Here is a 16,501-nt window from a genome sequence, read left to right as displayed (position 1 = left end):
CCGTCGCTAATACAAGTCTATGAGAAAAAAAAAAGGATCCAGCGGCATCAGTCGCTGGATCCGTTTTTTTCTAAAAACGACGGATTGCGACTGATGGCAAAAAACGGATGTGTGAAAGAGGCCTATTCGCACCGATGCCTAATTTCTGACACATCTATACATTATGGGGGCTCTTCACGTCACTGTGATATTAGAATAATGCAAAGGGGTTAATGAAGGTGCAGCCATTGTACTGCCTGCGAATGGAGGAGACAGCATGAGCTGACAGTCCTCCAGCAGACCAACCCTACTTGTCAGACTGGAAGAGAGCAGGAAACTGAGGGAGCGACCAGAATGCAGACTCCACCTTCCTCCAGCAACACCCACAGCCTTACAGCAGCCAAGATGACGGATAATATTCCCCTGCAACCTGTCAGGCAGAAAAAGAGAATGGACGGCAAGCACAAGAGCGGGTAAGCAGGCCCCAGTCTCCCTCCTGCGCCCCCAATAGTGTGCACCTGCCCCATTGTCCAGAAGCCCTGTCTGTCCAGCTGACAGCAGTCCTGGCCAGTCTGCAGGTGTGGTGAAGGGCCACACTCTGACAGCAGGGCCCCAGGAACAGCCATCCCACAGTGCATTCTTTTTGTCTTCTTTCTGTTGTGGCTATTATTGTTGTGTTTACCCCGCATTGTGTCACAGGAAACCCCTTGGGAATTGCTCTTTCTGGGCTTCGTACACTGGGTGGAAAGATATCGACCACCGTCAGACTCTACGTTTACCTGTTGTATACAAGGTATAGTTATAGGCTGTGTAATTATAGATATAATTTTAGGTTTCTAACCATTTGCCTGCAGAAAAGTTGTTCTATTGAGTCATAAATTGTGCTTTATTATGTTGCTTATATAGCGCCAACATATTCCGTAGCACTATATAGACATCATCATCATTGTCCCCACTGGGGCTCACAATATAAATTCTCTCTCGGTATATCATTGAAGTGTGGGAAGAAACACACATAAAGGCCGGATTCACACATCCATGTTTTGTGGTCCGACTACAGACCGGCCGCAGGTCTCCTGATTGGAAATCGACAGCCTTATATGCATATATGATTGTGTCGGGTTCGGGTCAGGAGACCCACAGATGGTCTGTGCTCGGACTGCGAAACACCGATGTACGAATCCGGCCAAACAAAGAGAGAACATATAAACTTCATGCAGAATTTGTCCCCGGTGGGATCTGATTCCTGGTCTCCTGGCATTGCTGAGGGGATGTGCACATGGCATCTATTAGGCTACGTTCCCACGATGAGTTTTTGTTGAGTATTTTCAAGAAAAAAAAAAAAAAATGCAAGTAACCTATTTTACTATTTTAAAGGGTGCAGAAAATCTACAAAATCAAGCACACACCAAAAACCTCATTGTGGGAACGTCGCCTTAAAAGCTGATGCCCCTGCCAAGTTTTCGAATTCGATGGCGCTTCATGAAAACGCCATCTGCATTCTTCCTGAAGTGTCTCCGGTGGTAGTTTTCCTCACGTTTATCTAGTGGCTTCCAAGTGGAACATGCTACTTTTTGTAACCGCTTCCCGACTTTCGAAGCCTGAAACGGTTAAAAGAAGTGTCAAAGGCAGCACATGTGCACAGCAAGTCATCTTTACATTGCTGTGCATTATGAGCATTCTAATGTTTTTTAGCGTTTTTTTTCATGCAGGTTCCTGGCAAAATCTGCCTGAAAAAGACAACGTTTGCACATATCCTTCTGGTAGGATCACACAGCCCTTTTCTCTCCATCAGAGAAAAACGGTTCAGTTATTCTGATCAGACTTGCATCAATTTTTCTCGGACGTGATAAGATAATAAAAAAAAAAATTCTCCACCTTCTCCGTTTTGCCATGAATACCCAACCAGCCTCTGATGTCATGAGCAGGTCTGATTTTTTTCACGAACCTATAGACTTGCATTGCCGAATATGATATGACTCTTGGATCAAAGTCGGATAGGTCTCTGATTTTTTTTTTTTTTTTTTTCCTTGGACCGCTCAGTTCAAGGACAAAATCGGACATGTGCGCAGCCCCATAGAATAGGATGGGTACGAGTTCTATTTATGAAAAGCACAGATGGCACTCGTCCGAGATAACTGGTCGTATGCACGAGTAGTGCTAACCACTGAGCCACAAATACACTATCATTAAAATGATTACACAGTATCTTACCCAATGATTATGTACATGGAAGGTGCTATCACCTGGGTCATTTGAATGGTCCAGAGTGCTCAGTCTACGTTTTGTCTTGCAAATTAACGTAATATTCTGTCTCCGCTCACCTAGGATACGAGGAGGGCTGGTGATATCACGTCTACCAATATCTGCAAGGACGGGTGTCCCTGCTGAGACAGTAGTGAGCAGAGCCAAAATAGCTGTCTGCTAAACTCTTTTTCTTTTTTGGTCGACAGTTATTCTTCTTGTCACTCCCCTCCACAAATACACCTCCGTGCTTGATTCAGCAAAGCATAAACGTGTGGAAAAGGGCTGTCTGGTCCAAACCAATAAGTTTACAGTCATTCTCCCCCATGGCTCGCACTATGTGCTGCAGGGATTCGCTGGTTTCAGACTCGGGAACGGAGGGTGTGTATAACTTATACATTCCCCGGCCAGTGGATGCGACTTCGCTCTGTAGACTTGCAGTGAACCGACGCCGCGCCCTTTCTAGTGATGTGTCTGACTAGTGGGTGTGGCCTCGCTCCATAGACGTGTATGGAGAGCGAGGCTTTACCCACTGGTCGGGGGTATGTATATCTCATACATACCATCCGTTCCCGTGTCTGAAACAAACGACTCCCCGCAGCGCAGGTGAGAGTGCAGAGTGACTTCAGACTTATCAGTTTGTACTGGAAACCCCTTTTAAGTCTCATTCAGTTTTGTTATTATTATTATTTTTTTTTTTATATATAAAGAAAAATTAGACTACTGAATCCATTTGTCTTCCATTTTTGTTTCTTGTGTCTGTTGTTACCATCAGTGTAACATCCATTTTTTTCATATGAAAAAAAAAAAATTCCTAGCTTCTCCTATACATGAGATCGACAACAGTAGAACGTAACACGGATAGCATCTGTGCGCTGTCCAAGTATTTCACTGACTCATAGACTTCAGTATGTGATTTTGCAATAGTAAATTGAGTCAAAATTGGACCCATTGATATTAATGGGTACATGTTCTATCCATGAAAATCATAGTGAAATTTGTGGGGATCATGAATGCCTGACTGAGGCCTAATGTATAGAGGGGAGTAAGCCTCTGCCAAGCACCTCAGGCGGCAGCTTTTTTCTTGCAGGAACAAATGAATCTTGAGTTGAAATTCAATATTTCAATTCCATGATTCACCAATATACAATAGGTGGTAGGCAGATTAGGCAGCCATTAAATGGGTTGCTCTCCCTTGTTCTTACTTTAAAATATATACTTATCTACCAAATCCGCCATTGCTACTCGTTATTGCCGATGGGCCACTTGCTGGTCTCCTCCTATTAATTGTTGCACCCTGGACCACCTGTTTTCATTATATATAGAGATGGACAAGTCCTTTAATCTAATATGCATGTCGGCTTTTACAGAGATTGAATAGATATAGATTTTACATTGTTAGGGCTCATTCCCACTTGCGATTCATTCAGACGAGTGCAGTCCGATAAGTCAGATTGCACTCACCCCAATGTTACTTTGTGGGGCAGCTAACATCTGCAATTATTTTCTTATACCGATTCGTCATGCGAAAACAATCGCAGCATGCGACTGCACCCCAGAATAGTATCACACGCACCCATATAAGGCTAAGTTCACACTTGAGTATGGCTGGTCTGCGTATGGGTGCATACGTCCTCCCTTAAGCTCCGCCTACTTCTGCATGTGTCCTGCGTACCTGTATTTAACATTGTGTACGCAGGGACATTCGTTGTATGTGGATGCGTTCGCGTGTGGCGTTTTAACCAGGGCTGTGGAGTCGGAGTCGGTGCTCATTTTGGTGGAGTCGGAGTCGGAGTTGGAGTCGGTATAAAATGGACCGACTCCGACTCCTAAAATATATAATAAATTGGGTACAGTAATTCAATGCAGGATGTGCTGAATATTTTTTCATAGGAGTTTGGGAAAGTTATGAAATGTCCTATAAATGGCTGTTATATTCCTGATCTAAGGCTACATTCACACACAACGTTTTTCCTGTGTTTTTTGAGGATACGTTTTTCAGCTGCAAAAGCTGATCATCTTTTTAAAAAACTGCATCACCTGAAAGGTTTTTGAGCTCATAGATAATGTTTTCAATAGCAAAAGCAGATTAGAAATCTGCTCTATCTATCCATTTATCCATATCTGTCTATCCATATCGTATCTGTACCAAAAAGAATGAAAACCGGGTAGTACACCAATATATATTCTGTTCTATCTAAATATCTTGATTATTGGATCATAAAAATGATTAAATGTCTGAGGTTCACATTGTACTACAATAAATTTTTCACTTAAATATAAGCAATATGTGTGGGAGTCGGAGTCGGAGTCGTGGAGTCGGAGTCGGTGTAAGGGAAATTGAGGAGTCGGAGTCGCAGGTTTGGCTTACCGACTCCACAGCCCTGGTTTTAACGTGCCCGCTGAACGCACAGAAATGCAACAGATCAGACCTTAAAGGTCTCATACGTGTCTATTGAGCTGTTGGGTACAGGAGACCTGCAACTGGTCTGGGCATTGTGGTCAACACTGGGACATATGAAACTATTTTTATATGCTCTGGCTGGTAATACATGAAGCATGGCATGCCACCATCTTCAATCCTGCATGGAATACCGCTGTAATTTAAAGTGACAATTCAATCATATGTCCTATTAATATGGAAAGGTCTACTGTTTATGTACTATGACATCGCGAGGGCTCATTCGCAGGGCTGTGGAGTCGGTAAGCCACACCGCCGACTCCTCAATTTCCCTGACTCCAACTCCACAGCCCTGCCTCACTATTGATCATGTACATAAAGTGCAGCACAGATTCATCTCCACTCTGACTCCACAGCCCTGCCTCACTACTGAGCATGTACATAATGTGCAGCACAGATTCATCTCCACTCTGACTCCACAGCCCTGCCTCACTACTGAGCATGTACATAAATGCAGCACAGATTCATCTCCACTCCGACTCCACAGCACTGGTCACTACTGAGCATGTACATAAAGTGCAGCACAGATTCATCTCCACTCCGACACCACAGCCCTGCCTCACTACTGAGCATGTACATAAAGAGCAGCACAGATTCATCTCCACTCTGACTCCACAGCCCTGGTCACTACTGAGCATGTACATAAAGAGCAGCACAGATTCATCTCCACTCCGACACCACAGCCCTGCCTCACTACTGAGCATGTACATAAAGAGCAGCACAGATTCATCTCCACTCCGACACCACAGCCCTGCCTCACTACTGAGCATGTACATAAAGAGCAGCACAGATTCATCTCCACTCTGACTCCACAGCCCTGGTCACTACTGAGCATGTACATAAAGAGCAGCACAGATTCCTCTCCACTCCGACACCACAGCCCTGCCTCACTACTGAGCATGTACATAAAGAGCAGCACAGATTCATCTCCACTCTGACTCCATAGCCCTGCCTCACTACTGAGCATGGACATAAAATGCAGCACAGATTCATCTCTACTCCGACACCACAGCCCTGCCTCACTACTGAGCATGTACATAAAGTGCAGCACAGATTCATCTCCACTCCGACTCCACAGCCCTGCCTCACTACTGAGCATGTACATAAAGAGCAGCACAGATTCATCTCCACTCTGACTCCACAGCCCTGGTCACTACTGAGCATGTACATAAAGAGCAGCACAGATTCATCTCCACTCCGACACCACAGCCCTGCCTCACTACTGAGCATGTACATAAAGAGCAGCACAGATTCATCTCCACTCCGACACCACAGCCCTGCCTCACTACTGAGCATGTACATAAAGAGCAGCACAGATTCATCTCCACTCTGACTCCACAGCCCTGGTCACTACTGAGCATGTACATAAAGAGCAGCACAGATTCATCTCCACTCTGACTCCATAGCCCTGCCTCACTACTGAGCATGGACATAAAATGCAGCACAGATTCATCTCTACTCCAACACCACAGCCCTGCCTCACTACTGAGCATGTACATAAAGTGCAGCACAGATTCATCTCCATTCTGACTCCACAGCCCTGCCTCACTACTGAGCATGTACATAAAGAGCAGCACAGATTCATCTCCACTCTGACTCCACAGCCCTGGTCACTACTGAGCATGTACATAAAGAGCAGCACAGATTCATCTCCACTCTGACTCCATAGCCCTGCCTCACTACTGAGCATGGACATAAAATGCAGCACAGATTCATCTCTACTCCGACACCACAGCCCTGCCTCACTACTGAGCATGTACATAAAGTGCAGCACAGATTCATCTCCACTCCGACTCCACAGCCCTGCCTCACTACTGAGCATGTACATAAAGTGCAGCACAGATTCATCTCCACTCTGACTCCACAGCCCTGCCTCACTACTGATCATGTACATAAAGAGCAGCACAGATTCATCTCCACTCCGACACCACAGCCCTGCCTCACTACTGAGCATGTACATAAAGAGCAGCACAGATTCATCTCCACTCCGACACCACAGCCCTGCCTCACTACTGAGCATGGACATAAAATGCAGCACAGATTCATCTCTACTCCGACACCACAGCCCTGCCTCACTACTGAGCATGTACATAAAGTGCAGCACAGATTCATCTCCATTCTGACTCCACAGCCCTGCCTCACTACTGAGCATGTACATAAAGAGCAGCACAGATTCATCTCCACTCTGACTCCACAGCCCTGGTCACTACTGAGCATGTACATAAAGAGCAGCACAGATTCATCTCCACTCTGACTCCATAGCCCTGCCTCACTACTGAGCATGGACATAAAATGCAGCACAGATTCATCTCTACTCCGACACCACAGCCCTGCCTCACTACTGAGCATGTACATAAAGTGCAGCACAGATTCATCTCCACTCCGACACCACAGCCCTGCCTCACTACTGAGCATGTACATAAAGAGCAGCACAGATTCATCTCCACTCTGACTCCACAGCCCTGGTCACTACTGAGCATGTACATAAAGAGCAGCACAGATTCATCTCCACTCCGACACCACAGCCCTGCCTCACTACTGAGCATGTACATAAAGAGCAGCACAGATTCATCTCCACTCCGACACCACAGCCCTGCCTCACTACTGAGCATGTACATAAAGAGCAGCACAGATTCATCTCCACTCTGACTCCACAGCCCTGGTCACTACTGAGCATGTACATAAAGAGCAGCACAGATTCATCTCCACTCTGACTCCATAGCCCTGCCTCACTACTGAGCATGGACATAAAATGCAGCACAGATTCATCTCTACTCCGACACCACAGCCCTGCCTCACTACTGAGCATGTACATAAAGTGCAGCACAGATTCATCTCCATTCTGACTCCACAGCCCTGCCTCACTACTGAGCATGTACATAAAGAGCAGCACAGATTCATCTCCACTCTGACTCCACAGCCCTGGTCACTACTGAGCATGTACATAAAGAGCAGCACAGATTCATCTCCACTCTGACTCCATAGCCCTGCCTCACTACTGAGCATGGACATAAAATGCAGCACAGATTCATCTCTACTCCGACACCACAGCCCTGCCTCACTACTGAGCATGTACATAAAGTGCAGCACAGATTCATCTCCACTCCGACTCCACAGCCCTGCCTCACTACTGAGCATGTACATAAAGTGCAGCACAGATTCATCTCCACTCTGACTCCACAGCCCTGCCTCACTACTGATCATGTACATAAAGAGCAGCACAGATTCATCTCCACTCCGACACCACAGCCCTGCCTCACTACTGAGCATGTACATAAAGAGCAGCACAGATTCATCTCCACTCCGACACCACAGCCCTGCCTCACTACTGAGCATGTACATAAAGAGCAGCACAGATTCATCTCCACTCCGACACCACAGCCCTGCCTCACTACTGAGCATGTACATAAAGTGCAGCACAGATTCATCTCCACTCTGACTCCACAGCCCTGCCTCACTACTGAGCATGGACATAAAGTGCAGCACAGATTCATCTCCATTCTGACTCCACAGCCCTGCCTCACTACTGAGCATGTACATAAAGAGCAGCACAGATTCATCTCCACTCCGACACCACAGCCCTGCCTCACTACTGAGCATGTACATAAAGTGCAGCACAGATTCATCTCCACTCTGACTCCACAGCCCTGCCTCACTACTGAGCATGGACATAAAGAGCAGCACAGATTCATCTCCACTCCGACTCCACAGCCCTGCCTCACTACTGAGCATGTACATAAATGCAGCACAGATTCCTCTCCACAGCCCTGCCTCACTACTGAGCATGTACATAAAGTGCAGCACAGATTCATCTCCACTCCGACTCCACAGCCCTGCCTCACTACTGAGCATGTACATAAAGAGCAGCACAGATTCATCTCCACTCCGACTCCACAGCCCTGCCTCACTACTGAGCATGTACATAAATGCAGCACAGATTCCTCTCCACAGCCCTGCCTCACTACTGAGCATGTACATAAAGTGCAGCACAGATTCATCTCCACTCTGACTCCACAGCCCTGCCTCACTACTGAGCATGGACATAAAGTGCAGCACAGATTCATCTCCACTCCGACTCCACAGCCCTGCCTCACTACTGAGCATGGACATAAAGTGCAGCAGACTTTACGGCCACACATACTGTATAATCCCAAGAGCTCAGTTTTCTTTGACAGGTTTTGTAGGATTTGATCACTGCGTCATCTGCTGTGTGTTTAGGGCGTGCATAATGCTCACCGCTTATTCAGTAACAAAGGTGTGTCCAGTGCCAACACCGCAAAGATGGAAACTTCCTCAATGCCTTATTGTTTATTATAGTTTTATTGTATTGTGCTTATTGTTGTTTATTATCTCAGCTGCCATCATCTTAGACCACGTTCCCATGATGAGTTTTTGGTGAGTTTTGGTGTTGCAGAATTTTTTTTTTTTTTACCTATTAGGTTACTTACTTTTTTCATTCCGTTTTTGAGTACATTTTATTTACAAGCCTTTTTTTTAACTCTGCTTTTTTTTTGTCTCTTTTTGGTATGTCATAACTTAAATATAGCTGATAAAGTCATGTGGGCATTACATGCATTGTAGTGCGTTTTCACTGGAGAAAATCCACTGTAATACTCGGTGTAGTAGCAAAAGAAATTGACATGTTGCAGATCTGAAACGCGCACCACAAGTCATATTACTCTGCATGAAAAAGAAGCACAGCAGGCACGAGATTTCTATAAATCCCATCCACTTTGCTGCAATTGTGGCACTGAATTTCTGGATGGAATTTATCAACCATTATGCCCCATGTGAAGTTAGATGGGAAAAATGTAGAAATCAGTAAATCGATTTGTACCAGTAAGCAGAAGCTAGGAGTTCGGGGAACGGAGCATTCCTGAAAAAGAGAAGATGGGATTTACCCCTTTAAAGTAACACTCGTCCTATCAAAATTATCCTCTTAATATATTTCATTCATCATATTATATAGCACTGTGTACTTACAATTGCTCATTTTGCCTTTCTACCCAGTTAATACTTCTATTTCCCATTAGGTCTATGACTTCATGTGTTTAAAAACTGAGGAGAGAAATCCTTCTATGCTCTATGTAGAAACAGGAGGTCAACTTTCTCTGCACAAGTCATGAGTCCCTGAAATAGTCTATGGCAGTGGGAGGAGGGAGCAGCTGGGTCAGGAGTTGAAGAGGGGGGTGATAAATTCAGGGACAAGAGACTTCCTGTTTCTACATAGAGTAGAGAAAAGGGAAAAATTAGCTGAGTAAAAAGGGGAAATGAGCAATTGTAAGTACACAGTGCTATGTAATATGGTGACTGCAATATATTAGGAGATAAACTTTGATGGGAGGAGGAGTGCTTCTTTAAGCATAGGGGTAGCTGTATGCAAAGCATGTTTGTGTAAGAAAAAAATCTTGTTTACTAAAATGCAGTTACAATTAGCAAATCACAAGCAATCTCAGAACTAAAATCCAGCATGTTAGGATTATTGTTGGCAGTTGTGTTGTGGTCGCGTTCGACAATGCAACCACGTTGATAATTATTTGATGCGTTGCGACAATGGGACATTATTATTTATTAGGCTTTCCTTATATAGCGCCATCATATTCTCACTGTCCCCATTGGGGCTCACAATCTATTATCATGTCTACGGCGTGTGGGATGAAATCAGAATACGTAAAGGAAAACACACAGACGCGGGAATAACATACACACTCCTCGAAGATGTCCTTGATGGAATTTGAACCCAGGACTCCAACAGTACAAAGCAACAGTGTTAATCACTGAGCCACCCAGCTGCCCATAATATTGCACTCTTCATATCATTGCATCAAATGTGACCATGTAACCCTTTGCTAGCCTTATTCCCATAATTAATTGTCTTTTTGCTACTCAGCATAGCTGTCATAAAGTTTTGTAACTGTTGTATATTCATTAGATAAATAGCAGAAATCATAAAATGTTCGCTTTCTAATATAGTTTGTGCTTCAGTTACTTTCCATTGTCAAAATCTCAGCTTGGTCTTAAGGGAAGGTTCTTGTTTGCTTCCTTACTTCTCTGAACCAGTCCTGGCATAAACCTTCTCAGACCTGAGAGTTTGTTACAATGTCCCCAATACTAGATCTGCAGCACAAGTCTCTATCCTGTCCCTATAGTTTGTTAGGCTATGTGCCCACGTTAGCGTTTTTAAACGCTCAGGAAACAGGTCTGCTTCCCAGAAAACCCGCGGTTTTTTTTGCGTTTTTTTTCCGCACGTCTTCTGGACTATAGGAAATAGCCAAAAACGCGGACCTAAGCGGAATTAATAAGCATGCTGCGTTTTTTACCTCTAAGCGTTTACTTAGCGGTAAAAAACACATCCATTGGCACAAAAAGGCCAAAATGCATTAAAATGAATGGGATGCTTCTTTTAAGCGGTTTGACCCCGAAAAACGCATCAAAAATGCTTAAAAAAACGCAACGTGGGCACACAGCCTTACACTCTTCCTGTACATTGTATCATTGTATCCTCCAAAAGTCCTGAGCTTTTCGGTTCACAGATGATTGTTTAGCAACTACTAAGCAGTTCTGTTCACACCTAGCGGGTTTTTATTTTTCTGTATGAAAACGCTGTATAAATTATGCTGTTTTTATATGCACTTTTATTTGGAGTGAACACATTTTGATCTCAATAGACAAAAAATATAATAAAAACAATAAAGAAATTACATGCTGCAATTTTTAAAAAGTGATCACAGGATAAAAAACATAAAAGAAAATTACATCATGTGAATAAGATTTTATAAATTTCATTTGTTTTGCTGTTGCTGTAAAATGCTGCTTTTTTATGGGGGGAAAAGTCTATACAAAAAAAACCACAAAAAAACGTGGGAACAAGCCCATAGAAGTGTTAGGTCCAGACCGGTACAGATAGTACAGCGCTCAGCTATTTCCAGAAGTCACCAGGCAATGAATATAGCAATTACACACATGCATGGCCACCACTTTATTCTAATGAGACCCTTTCTTGGGATTGGTGGGGGTCTCAGATCAAGGACCCCCCAGTAATCTTTAGCAAATTAACACCTATAACTTGTTTATAGCAAATGTATTTTTGCTAAATAACCTGTATGTTTAATAACATGAAAATGATTTGTTATCTTTCTTCATTCAAACAACTAGATTCAGGTTGTAGTTGATTTCGAACAAAAAGTCGATACATTGCTATAGATCAAGGGTGGCCCTCAGGGGACCACAATGCTTGGGCTGCAGAACCCCATTTGCTGGCCATCAATTCTTTGATTCTTCTTTAGGCTGCGAGCATGCACAGCGATTACTACTGGATTATGTCCTGTCATTGGCCAGTGCCAGTGTCAGGACGTTTTTTTTTTGGTTAGAGTTTGCGCTCTTCGCACGTGTTCCACTCTTATGATGCAAGCAGCAGTCGTAGTGTCTCCAATGAGTATACAGCAATCTTAATGTCTCTTATGTGATGTATGTACAGCAGTCTGTGTCTCTTCTATGGTGTATACACAGCATTCTCAGTGTCTCCTGAATGAAGTATATACAGCAGTCTTGGTGTATCCTAAGTAATGTATGTATACTAGCTCCAGTGTATCCAACGTGATATATATACAGGAGACTCGGTCTCTTATATGATGTATATACAGCAGTGTTATTGTCTCTTATGTGATGTATACAGCAGTCTCCGTGTATCCTGTGTGATGTGTATACTGCAGTTTTCCCACTGCTTGAGTTCTATAAGCATTATCTGAGCAGTGATGAATTTCCCACTGAGAGGAGACTTGCAATGTAATATGCATCTGTGTTTGGGACAACTTAGGCTAAGTTCACACTTGTGTTTGAGTGCTCTGCATTGGGCTGCGTGCTTCTTCCCTTCAGATCCGCATAGATGCGCATGCGTACTGCGTACCTATCTTTAACATTGGGTATACAGGGACATGCTTTGTATGTGGATATTTCCGCGTGCGTCGTTTTGACGTGCCTGCCGATCGCACGGGAACGCAACATGCTATAGAGATACATAGATCCATAATCATGTGTATGGGTCCTCAGCCACATACCCTTTTATCCACACGGACACAGATTTGGAGGGGAGGCTGGTTCTCATTTTTTTTTTTTTAACCCATTGTTTATAGAGTCTTTATTGGCAATGCTTTATGGAAAAAAAGTACGGTATTCAAATTGGGGCTCACAGAAGGAAAGAAATGTATCACTATTTCTCATCTCAGTAAGCATCTGATGTCTAACGATCAAGTGCTGTAAATAAAAAATCAGAAATTTACAACTTCAGGCAGGAAAACGATGAAAGGCACCTGAAGGGAAGGCAAATATGTACACAACCTCAAAGCTTTCTTTAGAAAAAATACATGTCAGTAAACAAAGTTTAGATGGGAAACAGTTGCAGAGATGTAGAGGCTGTGTAGGTATGTGTGTGTGTAATATATATACGGTATATATATATATATATATATATTATACTGTATATCTGAGTGTATGTATCAAGCCACGCCCACTCTACAGAGCCCCACCCACTCCGCATAGCCACAGGGAGAGAGCCCCTGGTCCAGGGACACCTGACAACAGTTGTGACACACAGCTTGGCCTCACATAAATTGCACATAGCTCTGCTGCAAGGACCCTCTGATCCCATGTATGCGGGGTTATATACTTCCCCCAGTGATGTGATATAACACCCTGCTCTGTGACACGAGCTGACCCTTCTACTCCAGCACAGCCCTGCATCTGACTCCTCCTCCCAAGCACGTGACTGGTCACATGGTCCTGACATCATAACATGTCCTTTAACTGCCCAGGATCTCGCATCAACCGAGAGTTCAGCCAGGGAAGAGAGGAACCCTCTCCGGAGTTTCACTCTGGCGGCAGTGATCAGTGCAGACAATGTGCTTATTGGCACATAAAGCCAGGAAACTGTCCAGACCCGGGATTAGATCTGTGCACCAGCTGCTGGCCTGGCAGGAAGGAGGGAAGGAGAAACCCACCACACACAAGCGGAGCTCCCACTGTCAGTCTGTGCTGGAGAAGCGCAGCGACATGAACACCAACATCATCGGTGATCCGCACTCTGTACCTCCAACATGGCCGCCACTGCTAGAGTTGTGAGGAGTTGTAGTTTTTTTCCTGACGAGAACGGGCAATATACCCTGGATCAGAGACGAGAGCTGAGAATATACCCAGGATCAGAGAATACAGTGGGAAATATACCCGGGATCAGAGCCAAGATCAGAGACGAGAGCCGGGAATATACCCAGGATCAGAGACAACAGCGGGGAATATACCTAAGATCAGAGACGAGAGAGGAAAATATACCGGGTATATACCCAGGATCAGAGCCAACAGCGGGGAATATACCTAAGATCAGAGACGAGAGAGGAAAATATACCAGGGATCAGAGACGAGAGCCGGGAATATACCCAGGATCAGAGAATACAGTGGGAAATATACCCGGGATCAGAGACGAGAACAGGGAATATACCCAGGATCAGAGATGGAAGCGTGGAATATACCCAGGATCAGAGAAGACATTGGGAAATATACCTGGGATCAGAAACGACAGCGGGGAATATACCTAGGATCAGAGACGAGAGAGGAAAATATACCCGGGATCAGAGATGAGAGCCAGGAATATACCCAGGATCAGAGATGAAAGCGGAGAATATACCCAGGATCAGCGATGAAAGCAGGGAATATACCCAGGATCAGAGATGAGAGCAGGGAATATACCCGGGATCACAGAAGACAGCGGGTAATATACCCGGGATCAAAGACAAAAGCGGGGAATATTCCTGGGATAAGAGACGAGAGCGGGGAATATACACAAAGTCAGAGACGAGAGCAGGGAGTATACCCAGGATCAGAGACGAGAGCTGGGAATATACCCAGGATCACAGAAGACAGCAGGTAATCTACCCGGGATCAAAGACAAAAACGGAGAATATACCCGGGATAAGAGACGAAAGCGGGGAATATACCCGAGGTCAGAGACGAGAACGGGGAATGTACCCGGAATTATAATTTGTTCTAACTAACCACAGTTAGTTACTATGCCAGGGCAACGCCGGGCTCTTCAGCTAGATAGATACGTGTCTCAGTGGTTAGCATTGCAGCCTTGCAGCGCTGGAGTCCTGGGTCCGAATCCCACCAAGGACAACATCTGCAAGGAGTTTGTATGTCCTCCCCGTGTTTGCGTGGGTTTCCTCCGGGCACTCCGGTTTCCTCCCACATTCCAAAGACATACTGATAAGGAATTTAGATTGTGAGCCCCATCGGGGACAGTGATGATAATGTGTGCAAACTGTAAAGCGCTGCGGAATATGTTAGCGCCATATAAAAATAAAAATTATTAAAGATTATTATTATATATATAATTATACTGCTCAAAAAATAAAGGAAACACTTAAACACAGAATATAACTCCAAGTAAATCAAACTTCTGTGAAATCAAACTGTCCACTTAGGAAGCAACACTGACTGACAATCAATTTCACATGCTGTTGTGCAAATGGAATAGACAACAGATGGAAATTATTGGCAATTATCAATACACCCTCAATAAAGGAGTGGTTCTGCAGGTGGGACCACAGACCACTTCTCAGTACCAATGCTTTCTGGCTGATGTTTTGGTCACTTTTGAATGTTGGTTGTGCTTTCACACTCATGGTAACATGAGACGGACTCTGCTACCCACACAAGTCGCTCAGGTAGTGCAACTCATCCAGGATGTCACATCAATGCGAGCTGTGGCAAGAAGGTTTGCTGTTTCTGTCAGCGTAGTGTCCAGAGGCTGAAGGCGCTACCAGGCGACAGGCCAGTACGCCAGGAGATGTGGAGGGGGACGTAGGAGGGCAACAAACCAGCAGCAGGACCGCTACCTCATCCTTTGTGCAAGGATGACCATAGGAGCACTGCCAGAGCCCTGCAAAATGACCTCCAGCAGGCCACAAATGTGCATGTGTCTGCACAAACGGTTAGATACCGACTCCATGAGGATGGTCTGAGTGCCCGACGTCCACAGATTGGGGTTGTGCTGACAGCCCAACACCGTGCAGGACGATTGGCATTTGCCAGAGAACACAGTGTTTGGCAGATTTGACATTGATGCCCTGTGCTCTTTAATGATGACAGCAGGTTCACACTGAGCACTTGTGATAGACATGATAGAGTCTGGAGACACCACAGAGAATGTTCTGCTGCCTGCAACATCCTCCAGCATGACTGATTTGACAGTGGGTCAGTAATGGTGTGAGGAGGCATTTCTTTGAAGGGCACCACAGCCCTCCATGTGCTAGACAGAGGTACCCTGGCTGCATTAGGTACCAGGATGAGATCCTCAGACCCATTTTAAAACCAAATGCATGTGCACTGGGCTCTGGGTTCCTTCTCATGCATGACAATGCTAAACCTCATGTGGCTGAAGTGTGTCAGCAGTTCCTGCATGATGAAGACATTGATGCTATGGACTGGCCTGCCCTTTCCCCAGACCTGAATTCAATCGAGTACATCTGGGACATCATGAGTCGTTCCATCCACCAACGCCACTGTGCACCACAGACTGTCCAGGAGTTGTCTGTTGCTTTAATCCAGGTCTGGGAGGAGATCCCTCAGGAGAACATCCGCTGCCTCATCAGGACCATGCCCAGGCATTGAAAGGAAGTCGTACAAGCATGTGGAGGCCACACACACTACTGAGCATCATTTCCTTGTCTTGAGGCAATTCCACTGAAGTTGGATCAACCTGTAATTTGATTTTCCACTTTGATTTTGAGTATCATTCCAAATCCAGACCTCCATGGGATATTAATT

At 44.9% G+C, this 16,501-nt stretch overlaps 1 protein-coding gene across 1 annotated transcript in view; it reads left to right on the top strand.

The window, feature by feature from the left end:
- Positions 1-257: 257 nt before the first annotated feature.
- ATP9A (ATPase phospholipid transporting 9A (putative)) overlaps positions 258-16,501 on the top strand; it is a 148,288-nt gene continuing 132,044 nt past the window's right edge. Inside the window, exon 1 of the mRNA XM_073580616.1 lies at positions 258-452. Within this exon, the coding sequence (XP_073436717.1) occupies positions 334-452 (119 nt within the window). The 5' untranslated portion in view covers positions 258-333. The remainder of the gene's footprint in view (positions 453-16,501) is intronic.

Source organism: Dendrobates tinctorius, unplaced genomic scaffold (genome assembly GCF_039654945.1).
Source record: "Dendrobates tinctorius isolate UK_male_01 unplaced genomic scaffold, ASM3965494v1 ptg000065l, whole genome shotgun sequence".
Classification (NCBI taxonomy): Eukaryota; Metazoa; Chordata; class Amphibia; order Anura; family Dendrobatidae; genus Dendrobates; species Dendrobates tinctorius.
The sequence above is the reverse complement of the archived record's forward strand: the minus strand, read 5'-3'. Positions and strand labels throughout refer to the sequence as shown.